This window comes from Zeus faber (assembly GCF_960531495.2).
Source record: "Zeus faber genome assembly, chromosome: 19".
Taxonomy (NCBI): domain Eukaryota; kingdom Metazoa; phylum Chordata; class Actinopteri; order Zeiformes; family Zeidae; genus Zeus; species Zeus faber.
Window position 1 is genome coordinate 8,538,989 of NC_137206.1, and position 12,961 is coordinate 8,551,949.

General features: G+C 49.6%; 1 protein-coding gene across 2 annotated transcripts in view; it reads right to left on the bottom strand.

The window, feature by feature from the left end:
* The window catches only part of arhgef4 (Rho guanine nucleotide exchange factor (GEF) 4), a gene marked incomplete at its 5' end in the record, with an annotated part of 57,553 nt that overhangs the window by 33,821 nt on the left and 10,771 nt on the right, over nucleotides 1-12,961 (bottom strand). The window contains one exon of one of the 2 annotated variants that reach the window (XM_080020270.1): nucleotides 9,105-9,357. The exons of the other annotated variant lie outside the window; for it this stretch is intronic. Within the exon in view, the coding sequence (XP_079876396.1) occupies nucleotides 9,105-9,357 (253 nt within the window). Of the gene's footprint in view, nucleotides 1-9,104; nucleotides 9,358-12,961 lie in introns of those variants that run through there. 2 annotated transcript variants of the gene reach the window in all.

A 12,961-nucleotide genomic window follows, 5' to 3' on the forward strand; every position in this document is an offset into this window, starting at 1 on the left:
CGCTGCATCCCATTTCCGCTCACTGACATCACTGACTCTCGTCCTCCAGACCCAGACCTCACCTCTCATGCTGGCTGGCGAAGCAGTGATGGACGCGGTGTGCTGCTTCCTGCTTTGAGGCTGGAGAACGTCAGCCTCCAAAAGGACATTTCGGTCCTTATCAGCTGCAATCTGCTGGGGCTTCACTGCAACCCACAGGGGAGAGACTACACAGACCAACGCTGATGGAAACTCAAGCAAAGCCACCCACTGATAACACACACACACACACACACACACACGTTGGTGACTAAGGAACCGGTTCGGCAAAAGGTCAGCACCCTAAGGTGTGATCGTCTTGAGGCTGACAGGTCGAAGCTCTTATCACAGATGCCGGGAATTCCTACAGTGCATCTGCTCTCCGCTGCTGGGAAGGACACAATGGAATATACGTCCCCTGTGGACAGGGACCATTCCACAACAAAGGAGACTGACTGTAATGGGGAAGGCTTTTGTTCATCCACCGTAGCATCTTGCAGTATTACAAGTTTACAGGTAGATTTTTCCAGACCATATTTGACATCTGAGTACAATTAGCTCGATGTTTATGATGTAAATAAATGGTTTTAAAATCCAACTCATTCGTATATTCATTCAATATATTCAATTAATTCATAAACATGTACATTACTTTCCGACTATGTATGCTATCATGTTGCCAAATAATAAATAAAAAATTATATAAATAATTATTATAAATAATTAAAATCTCTCTCTCTCTCTCTCTCTCTCTCTCTCTCTCTCTCTCTCTCTCCCCCGCTCTCTCCCTCTCTCAGTGGTAAACATTTCGGCTGGGCTGGCTGCTCCAAACGCCATGAAAAACACTCTGCTTGTATGATCAATTTATTTTTAGAAATTCTGAATTTTATATTTAGAAAACAGAATCGGGGCATTAGTCTGGAAAAACAAATATTTTTTCCACACTCTTTTCTTTTTTCCGCCATACTTTATCCAGACCTGGAAATTACTCAAATAAAATTTCGTACTCTTCCACGTGTAGGAACCCTGAAGGAGGGATCCCGGACCCCAAAAGGTTCCGGCATCAGCGAGAATCCTTCAATTGCAGGCGAATTTTGTGTTACAAATGAAAACAATGTACTACCATATTAGTAGCTAACTGTTAAGTCCGAAGATCGCACCATGGAGGGGCTCATAGGATCAAAAAAACAAAAGGCCCTCTAAAAATGCTGAATCACTCTCAGCCGGGGAGAAGGGAGTTGGTCTGACAGAACGTGAAGGGGAGCCACTTAAGCCCTCAAAATTGTATATGGGTATGTAAAAGTTAGCCCATCCCAGATATAATCTACTATCCTATCCCCAATCAAAGAAACCGAACGCCAAATAGACTCGTACCAGCCCCGACAAAACCTCCAGCTGCAGATTTCCCCAGGAGCCGTATGAAATTTCCCCCGACCATCTTCACATTCCTGCGAAAGCTTGAGAAAGTAGCCTGGGAGCGTCGTCGCCTAGCAAAAGGGATGTTCTCCAGCAACAACACAGTGCGTGCTTCGACAGGAAGCCTGTTCCACCCTACACTTGACACAGGCTCTAGGTTTTGTCACTCTCGCTTCAAACACAGGTGAAGATATCTGGACCGCCGGGCGAAGAGTCGCGCTTGGCCTTCCCAAGCCGGCCAAATCGCCAAAGGCCCTGTTGTTTTTTTTTGGTCATTGGTTGTGTTGCACGGGTAAAGAAAACATGTCCAAAACGCTCAAGGGACAACCTTTGTAAAAGCCGACTTCATCTCACATTGCAATCGGCCCCGTTGACAAAGAGAGGCTGTGTGTTTTTAATGGCCTTGCCGCAAAATGAATGCTGCCTCACCAACACCCATTCCCATTCTTGCTCGAACATGAGCTATAAAAAAAAAAAAAAAATTGTCTTAACACCAATTAAAAAGTGCAAACTCTGGCTCCTACGCCTCCCCCGTGGTGCCGTTACACATGGGAGGATGTCAAAGTGCTTATTCACAGGTGTTGAGCGCATCCAGCTGAAGGCTGAACCACCGCTAAATCCATTCACACAGATGTACATGCTTTGGGCGAAGCGGTCATAAATACTGCCCTTCTTACACAATTACACTGTGCGCAAACGCAACACGAAGGCGACGAACTGAAACGCGTTCAATTTTTATCCGGGCATCGCACTTTCAAGCAATTCAAATTCATCCAGGATTAATGTCACACTTGCAATCCAAGGCAAAGTGTTGAATCATTAATGGGATGTGCTTGTAACTGGGGCGAAACAAAGGCAAAACCCAACGAGCTCACCGGGTTCAATTACAATTACATCTCCAGATGTAATTGCAATTGAATTGTGATCTCTGCCGTCCGCGGGAATGGCAGGGATGTCTGCCGGGAGGAGAGGGAAGATGAAACCGGGTTCCTGTGCTGGAAGGACAGAAAGGTAAGCGATGGCGGGAGAGGACAAGGCGGCGATGGGAGAGGACAAGGCGGCGATGGGAGAATAACGGAGGGGAGATAACAAGCGAGGGGAATAAACGAGAGGAAAGAAAAAAATCAGAGGAGGAAAAGGAGTCGGAGGCCCAGCGTTCGTCCCGTGTCCCTCGTGGGTCTTTTTATTTTTAATTTTTTCACGGTGGGGGCGGACGATCGCAGGGCGAGAGACAAATGGCGGGATGTACACAGACAGCTAAATGGACCGAGAGCAGGGACAATCACGGACAAAAGCTCAACGGAAAGAAAGAGAAATGAAAGGGGAGTGTGCCGTCATGTCACCTCCGCGGCGTGGCGACGCTGAGGGGTTATTTGAGGAGACGAGCACGGTCGACAGTTATAGGCAACTGTCGACCTGTAATTCCTCGCCCATCATCTTGTTTCAACACGGCTCTCTCTCTCTCTCTCTCTCTGCGTGCCTGTCAATCAAACGTACCTACCAGGGTCCGGTGTGCTAGAGAGTGCCAGCTACACGTCCCTCATGCGCATACTAATGCAAATGTACATAGACACGCCATTTAACCAGGAGCTAGAGTCCAGCTCCATGTAAGAGATAGAGGGGCCGAGAGAGAGAGAGAGAGCGTTTCCGCCTCACTTCTTCCCATGTAGACTGCCTGAGGGAGGAGGAGGAGGAGGAGCGGGGAAGGGTTATTGGCTCGCTGTGTCATCAGAGGAGATCTATTTAAGGAGAAAGAATCCTAACGATACGTCCGCCCGGCGGTGACAGAGACGAGACAGGACTGTAATTCAACACCCCCCCCCACACACACACACACACACCTTCTCCGAAAGACAAAAGAAAACAATTTTAGCATCCCATAAAGCAGAGGAAGAAACCTGGGGCGTTGCCAAGGCAGCCGCAGGGAGGTAGAGGATTACATATTGTCTGTGAAATGATGTGTCCAGTACCGCTTTGGATGAAGAGATCACATTTACAGCACTGTCGTAGGAGTATACAAAGTATGAAAGATGTTCGAAAAAATATAAATATATATATACAGTATATATACACAGTATCTAGTCTGTCGCGTTGAGTACATTTCAGATGATCTAACCCCAAGCATCACGATATCTGCTTGGTAACGGAGTATGCTAAAGTGACATGGATGTTCTTGTGGAATATTTGACAAAAAAACGCCCCCAGTTAAGTACTGTATACTGAGTAGGATGGGGGGTGTTTATTCGTCAAATATTCTGTCAAGTATACTTACTATATAGTACTTACTATATACCGCAACTCACTATCACCAGCAGTTTCTACGGTTGCCGTGTGAAGAGACTGCCTTTTTTTCCCCCCTCCTCGCCTGTTTCGCACTCAAAACGTTAAGAGCTGAGGGGTCAATGGAGATGCTTCACATTTTTGAGACCTTTGAAGCTTTTGATCATTTTAGGTCATATCTTCTCTACTAAATTTTATATGATGATGTAACAGCCCTCCACCCCCCCAGCACCAGCCCTTCGGTTTGATGACATGGCTCAGATATTCACAGATCACCTATTTACATTTCATTTTCAGCAGAGTCAAACAAAGGAAACTAGGATAATGCCATTAAACATGAACCGCCCTCGTTCCAAAATACGACAGAAGAAAATCCCGTGGGGATTAATCCTCATGTCGCACCGATGACACACAGTAGCCGTCCCCTGTTTACTGTTTAATCAATCAGAATCGAGAAAAGACCGCCAAAGAGTATTGATTCATGGAAGGGGAAAAAAAAGTGTCCCATTTCCGCTGCTACATGACATCATGCTTTAACACTCCCGGAAACCGCTGGGACTTTACATCTCTTTTACGACTCGACGCCAGCCCCTCTGACGCGCCCCTAATGGGCAGTTTGCGATGAAAGGAAAACCCCATTTAGCCGGTTTAATTGCTCCCGCTGCACTGGAACGCCGTTGCATTCTCACACCCTGGGAGGACTCCGCGCCCGGGGGCCGCATCCATTCCCGCCCCCGTCGTCTCCACAAGGGCCCTTGTTTTCTGCGACGCGACCGCGAGGAGAAGAGACGAGCCTCTGACGTTTCGGCGCGATGTGGATTACCGACGGGTTCCCCTGGGTTTCCTGTGTCGGCCCCGCCCTAGCCGGAGGCCTGCTCGCTGTTGATATACTGATCAACATCCACCGCGAGTGCCCCTGTAGACAATGGCCGGCTGGCAAAGTGTGGTGAACCGCTTAACCTCGGGCCAGAGAGACGATTAAGAAAGAGGAAACCGGTAGGCAGGCTGGTTGCGGGGCGGACGCAGCTGGCGGAACGCTCGTCTCATCAGGATCCGACTCACGTTTTTTTTTTGCAATCGGAAAAGGTCGAAATGTTAGCGCGGCCGCCTCTGCCAACGGTGCCCGGAATAAATTAGCGCAGAGAGCCGGCGCGGCTGCCGGTGCTGGGAGCCCAAGATAAAGACACGGTTACGGAGTCGAAAAATGTTGCGCTGGGATTTTCACACCCGTTTGGGATATGAAAACTTTATCCGAGTCACAGTGACGACCGACGTCTGTTGTCAGAGCAGAAATGGAACCCCTCAAAGTTAAAAACGAAACAAATGTTAAAAAAGCCCGCTCTCCCCAAGAAGCTGCAGCCAAGGGAATGAAACTAGGGCTTGAAGTTGCGACGTCAAACTAAAGAGGACGTTTGTTTTCATCTCACCGCCCCCGCTGCTGCTGCTCCTCCTCCCCCGTCCGCCTCCTCCGCCTCGGACTTAAGAGAAGCGTCTAAGGTGGAGGAAGAGCACAGCGGGCCCCCCGGGCTGTTTCTCCAGCGAACAATTTCCCGGAGTTGCCCCGCTGCCTACCCTCCTCGGATTCCGGGATGGATGCTTTCAGACATTTCACTCACCACCCCCATCCTCCCAGCACACACACGCACACAAACACACAAACACACACAAAGTTACAAACTACTTATTCTTGAATCTGTGCAGCGACGGAGACAGCGCCGACGACAGGAACACGCACGCCTCGTACTTCACTAGATCGTTTTGACACGTCCGGTCGCCGGCGAGGTTCTCTGCCGCGCCTCCCCCGAAATCCCGACGGGAAGGAGGCGGCGCGAATGTCCCGCCAACCGGGGACGAGGGCGACAGGCGAATGCGGCCCCCCGGGAGAGAGAAACAAGTTGATGGACGCTCAGAAAGAGAAGAAGAGAGGAGAACACAGTTAACGGACTGGGGGGGGGGGGGGGGGGGGGGGCGCGCGCGCATAAATAAAGTGACCCTTTTCGCGAGATACGTCGTCAAAGAGCCGGAAGACGAGTTGTGTGATTCCCGGTTCCAGCGGCCGTCCGGCGGCTTCCACGGAGTTTATGCCGATGTGAAATCAGCGTAGTAACCGCAGGGGACATAAGTGACGGGTGTGTTGTTGGGGGCTGCCGCAGTAGCCCGGCTTCTCTATCATTTGATCCGGACGGCAGCCATTGTCCGATTATAATTCAGAGCCTTGTGCAGACCATCTGACGGCTTCACACTGATGTAGAGTTCTGGATATTCTATGCTCCTGGTGGCAAGGCCGCCGTTAACTAAAGACATTGAATTAACGGAGAGAACCAGATTGGATGTGGGAGTTAAACATACTTTAAACGGAAAAGTGATAAAGCCGGGCGAGGTCAAATCATGCAACAGAGAATATTAGATATTGATGGGTAGAACAGAATAATGTTTTGGGCCTTAACCGACTCCACCGCTATCCCTGTGTCGTTGTGGAAAACCACAAAGCGTTATCAACGCCGACCAAGGCCGAGCTTCACGAGACGAGTTACAACTTTGTCTGGAGCATTTCATTGTTTTAATCACTCTCTCCATTAAACATGCTGTTGCCAAGCCAAATTTCTGGCTGGAACGGGCAGACAACTGAAGATGCTGAACGTAGGGTGGCATTACGTTTGGCATGTTGTACGTGACCACAGTCAAGGTAAGGAGCTGTAAGATAGCACCTGAAATCACTGATGTTGAAGGTCATAAAACATGACTCATCAGATTGAATTGTGAGCCAAAGAGCGCTTTTGGATTGGTGCAATAATGATGACAAAAAGAAAAAACCTCGGCACCAATGGCAGCATCAGCAAAAACAAGTTGGCTTAAATTCTTTAAAACTGTTGTTTTTGTTCCAAAAGTCAGAAGTGCAATCATATCTGCCTGAGTGTGTTTACACATAGATTAGATAGTGTTTTAGAGAGTGACTAGAGAGTGTGAAGGTGTGTGCATGGCAGCGAATGTATTATCAAGCGTGTGTGTGTGTGTGTGTGTGAGTGTGTGTGTGTGTGTGTGCCTGTCTGCCTGCCTGTCTGTCACTGCGGCTCAGTGTCGTGAGGGGGAGACCGATCAGGCTGTCAAAGCGCCAACACTAAATGGGGAGGGTTTTCATTTGCTCTGCCCTCTCCAAAATCCTCCAACCCCAAATCAGATTAAACTTCCCTTCTAATCTCCATCGGTGGAGCTCTCAGTCTCCCCCCCCTCCTTTCTCTTTTGGCCGCCCTTCTTTAAACACGGGACATGGGAAAAGCCTCCGCGTGGCCAAGGGAACCCTCGGCGATTTCTCAACCCCGTCACGCTCCCCGCTGCCCGGGACGCCGTTGAGGAGCTTTTGGGCTTGAAAATTTAACCCGGAAGAAAAACGAAGATTGTTGTCCACGTGTCGGCCGTACAAGTTGTACTTTGTGTGTTTTTGACAATTTATTGCCGCTCCTCAAGTTTCTACGACGTGTTGGGGAAAAAAAACAACTTGGAACTAGTACCTTGACTCATAATGTGCATTATTTAGAGGTATGACTCATGTATGCACTCTTCCAGGAGGTATGATTCAAATGCATCCCAGGGTTTAGTGTTTTTCATTTCAGTATTGAATTGTTATAATCATAAGTGAATCAGAAAAAAGTCTCTATTGATTCCCGTCTCTAGAACATTGTGCTGGGGCTTGGGTAAAGGCAGGGGGCTTTGGACCAAAGGGCTTAAATAAAAAAGGTACTCCGGACCAGAAGTACCCGGGCATTATGTGGGGGAATGTGGTTATGAAAAGCTGAAATAGAGGAGATGGAAACAAAGGACTGTTTATATATCTGTCAGTGTGTGTGTGTGTGTGTGTGTGTGTGTGTGTGTGTGTGTGTGTGTGTGTGTGTGTGTGTGCCCGCGCGCGTATGTGAGAAAACAGATTTTTAGAACACTGCCTTAATTGTCACCCACATCGTCAAGTCAAGAAAAACCGAGCAGCATTTAAAAAAGAAACCAAGTCTGCTTGTGCGCTCGTATCCGTGAATACGTGCGAATGACTATGCTATGACCTTCCAAAACTGTGTGTGTGTGTGTGTGTATGTGTGTGTGTGTGTGTGCGTGCGTGCGTTTTTGCGCTGCATAATGGGCACGACAGCCGGCCGCCACATATGCTTGTGTGCCACACATGTCCGGGTGCCAAGCAACAGCCTCCACTCCTCAGCAACGCCGGCGGCTCTGATCGGAACATGTCAGCAGTCCCTCTCCCCTCCCGGCCATATTCTCTCGTCATCGTCATCATCGTCGTCGTCTCTATCGTCCCTACCTCGTTGGAGCGAACCCACACCATCCCCTCCCGCTCTCGGCTCCGTTCGACGTCGACGAGTCACCCCCGCCCCTCTCTGACCTCCCACCCGGCCGTTGTCATTAATCGGAGAGCTTCGGTTTGCACGCTCCAATGACGTCGGCTGAACTGAATTCTACCAGGTGGCGATGGTAACACAAATGCTAAAAACCACCGTGAAAACCACTCTTCACGCACAAATAAATAGCGTTCACAAATCAACGAAAACACCCACACTGACCACAACAAAATATATACACGATGTAAGCAGGCCCCCGAGCATGAATGTGGGGCCGACGACATCTGTCAGTCAAGGGGAAGAATCTGCTGTTTAAGAAACCAAAACACGCAGAAGAGGCGTTATCTCGGAACATGCCAGGTGTGTTTTCTGCTGAGAAGGTACAATTTGTTAAAGAAAGAAAAGAAAAAAACAACCTCAACAGGGTTTCATCTGTCACATTCGGGCACGTGGTCTGTCTCTGGGCAAATTTAGCAGCCCCTTCTCTGCCAGATGATAAGCTACTGTAGGAACCCTGAGATGCATCGTCTATGCATGCGCCGCACAGCGAGTCTGTACAGTGCGCGGCATGATGAGGAGGCCTGTTTTGACTTGTGTACTATGCAAATCCGACGCTGACTGAGTGAATAGGTGTCAGTGAAGGGGGGGGGTGCATTCTGTGGTATTGAAACACTGAATCCAATGGTAATTTCTGGGAGAGGGTGGATGCCGCATGACTAGAAAGCAAAACAGTAGGCCCACTCTAACACAGAAAACATTTCTAGCTGGCGAGCAACAGCTGAGTGTTGGGCGGGCAAACCTGCACATATGTATAAGCCGTACACCACAGTAACCCTGCGTTAGGATGATCCTCAACATGCACCGGAGAAAGACTTTGGAGCGGCACGTGTTTAATGACTTTGAACAGTTTTACTTTCCACATATGTCAACTGCCTGAGATGGGATATCGCTTACAGCAGCAACGCAGCGTCATCCATCTATCGCTACGGAAATCTCCAGCGTGTGTGTGTGCGTGTACGTGCAATGCAATGCGTATGTTGCCTTTACCTGTGGTGGAATGCAGGCTCTCCAAACTCCAGTAACGAGACAGGACCCCGCGAAGGGTGCCACCCAGGCTGCCGCCCCCTCCGCCCATGCACCCGCCTGTCCTGGAGCCCCCGTCCGGCAGCCCGCCAGCCCCCTTGCCGGTGGGGGTCCCGCCGTCCGAATCGGAGCCTGGCGACAGTCCTGAGCTGCCGCTGCTGCCACAGCTGCCCCCGGGCAGGGGCACAACCCCCTCCGAGCCCTGCTGGGTCCGCATCGGGGGGGCCAGGCCGGGACTAACCTACCCCAGCCCCACACCCCACGCCCCCGCCTCCCGGTGGCTGCAGGGATGAGTGGAAACGGGCACTGGAAGCGGGCAGCGGGGAGGCTCGCCGTCAGCCGAGCAGGTGGTTCAATCGCCGGCGGAGGTGTCCTGCAGCCCGGTGGGGTGTGTCCGTGCTCCGGCGTTCGAAGGTGAGCGGCAGCTGTCAAAGTTGCGGCTACCTTTCCCTTTTTGGTCCGTCCCCCCACCCCCCACCCCGCCCACCCCCCCCGCCCGCTGTGCACGCTGGGAGTTGCGAGCTCCTCGTCTGCCTCCAGCCTCCGTGCGCTCTGCCTCCTCGCTCTGACTCGCACTCTCGTGCAGCGGCTCCTCTATCTCTCTCTCTCTCTCTCTCTGCGTCTCTGCCTTGGTCTCTCTCTACCTCCCCCTCCTGATGCTGAAACTCATGCATCTCCCTCCCTTTCTCCCTCTCTCTCTCTCTCTCTCTCTCTCTCTCTCCCTCGCGCTCTCTCTCTCTCTCTCTCTCTCTGTCATAGCTCCAGGCTGACATCACTGGGGGTCCGCTAGGGGGGCTCTCTGGCTCAGCCGCGTCATTTCGCCTGGGAGCAACAGTGTGGACGGCTCGCTAATGGTGCAGTGTCATTAAGGTTGGACGGGGGGGACGACGACTGAAAACAACCCAACCACTAACCCCTCCCTTCCACCATCTCCTCCTCCTCCCCTACACTGACAACACTGCTGCTACTACTGAATGAATGCCGTTCATCTGGCATTTATTCCTGTCCACACAGGCATGCGTTTGTGTGTGTGTGTGTGTGTGTGTGTGTGTGTGTGTGTGTGTGTGTGTGTCGGTACATGATATGCAGTCCAGGGGGAATATGTATGTATGTATGAATGTAGAAATTAAAGAATTGAAACATTCCACAGTTACACACGGCTGTTTCGTGCTCAGTTTCTCTTTGTTGGGTTGAATGACAAAACGAGGAAATTGATAATGTCTGTTAATGTTCAGATCGCTCCCTTTGATGGCATATAAAACCAGAATAGGAAAACAATTTGGACATTTTGGTACCACGCGAGAAGGAAAACTCAGTGTCTTCTTTTGGGTACGCAGAGGGGGCCGGGACCCGCTATATTCACAAGGAGGTCAACGGAGCGCAAGCGCAAACTTCGGTTTCGCTCAATTCAAAGCATGGTGACGGATACTCTGAGAAACTTCTAACTATTCGTTGTCGACGGCTTGTCAGAATCTCATCTCCAACAGAAAGTGGTTGTTGGCGTGAACGAACAAAATGCGGAACAAACAAAATCTTTATGTTTTCCCCAAATCTTTGGGAGCTATAAATAACGCGACAAGAAAACAAATTCATCATTCAAATGTAAACAGGATGAGTCTGATAGTCACAACTACAAACAAACAACTGGCCTACAGACAACATAGGAGTTGTCTCAGTTTTTGCAAGAGCGTGCGGGGGAGGGGCAATATCACTGCGTGATACTGCGATTTCGTACGCAGTCTTTGTCCCATTGACAGAAGAAATATGTACGTATTATGTAAGGCCCGAGGCGACTCCCATTCACGTTCACGTGCATATCACGGCCAATGATTCCTTCAGATGACTGTGTTGATGACATGCAGGTTAGCTGACAATATTTGAAAGCGCTTCATTGTGGGTTAGGGTTAGGGTTATGCATGTGGTGTCACACAGCACACCACATGCATTCATGGCGACCAACACACACACATGCTTCAAATGGCGGCCGGTGAAATGGGTCCTCTGCATTTGACCCATCCTGGCTTGTCCTTCCTCCGGAGGGGGGGGCAGCCAGGATCAGTGGGCAGCATTCAGCGAAGCTCCCGGGGACCTTGTTACAGACGTCCATCGGTGATCAGACGACCATGTTGTGCATGTTTTTTGTGGGGGTCCTTACTGACGTTAAGTGGAGGAAACCCCACGTGAGCACGGGTAGAACATGCCAACTCCACACAGAAAGGCCCCTTATCGGGAGGTAACCCGCTGGAGTGCGGTGCCAACAGCGGGCGGGAATCGAAACCCAGGACCTTCTTGCTGTGTGGCAGCAGCGCAATGCACTGTGCCACCGTACCCAACATATGCAGCCTCTGGTCTACTGCCGTGGTTTCCGGCTAACAGGCATTTTGCAAAGTGGCCCAGCCAAAGTTAACATGCTCTGTCTTCAGAAACTTGTTACAAGAGAACAGCGTTATCCACCTACAGTATACATGCAGTGATAAGGCTGGCTATCTTAAACTTTTTCTTTGTAGCCTCTCAACAATCCTAAATAGCCACAAACTAGGGCTGATGTGTAAGCACGGGCCTCGTGTCGAGTCTTTTGGCGAGGAAACTGCCTTTCATTGATGAAACTCTACTCGCCGGGTTTGGAATCTGACAGAGGACAGGCGGAGGGATGCAAATACCTATCTTTTTACGGGATGAATGGGCTTAAGCTGCCACACACACACACACACACACACACACACACACACACACACACACACACACACACACACACACACACACACACACACACACACACACACACACACACACACACACACACACACACACACACACACACACATTGACTTGATGGTATTGATAAATAGCATGTACTGTAGTATACACAGACACACACATGCACTGCAAACAAAGGTGTTTTCGATATAACCACATCACACTATTCACACATGTGAAAAGTAACAGCCCAATCTTCCGATAGACGTAATACCTCAACTGCCATCGACTAGAGTCCATCCCTCTCGCATCGCATCCCAATATTATTTCTGCTTTTTGTTGTGTGTTTGCATGTTCACAAGGAGGGACTGATACCACTTTTTCATTCCCAATCTGACCCATCACTTTGAATGAAAGGAACATAATGACCCAACATAGCAATTTATTTCTATTACAGAAAGGGTTTCTAGACGTGAAAAGATATCAAGGTGCTTTTCTCTGATACATGTTGATTTGGCTCTCGGTATAGTATTTTGTCGTGGAAATATTTTCAGATACTAAAGGTGTTATTGAACGAAGGGCCCCTTATTTAACAATAAGAGTGAGACCAAGCTCACTGTTTTCATCTGTTGTTTTGTTTTGTCCTACTCAAGATTTGTCTTCCCCACAGGACAATGTTCCAGTCCGAGGCACAGAGATCTAAATTTTTAGGGGGAGCAGCGCTCTTGACATGCCCATTAAGGCTGACCTCTCAGCAGACAATTGGCTTGGGACTCACACACACACACACACACACACACACACACACACACACACACACACACACACACACACACACACACACACACACACACACACACACACACACACACACAAATGGGGGAAGAGTCAGGGCCCGAAGATGGCAAACCACTGCCAGAACAAACAAGGAATTATTTACGGTTCAGGCGAACAGAAACCCTCTCAAAAAGACCGGAATGAGCCTCGGGAAGAGAGATGGTAAGTAACATCGCACAGACACCACTATACACGGCAAAGTCAAGCATCGAATAAAGTAGCTATTGCTTCCCGCACACCGAAATGAATAAACGGCAAAGAGATCAAAATCGACATCACAATACTTT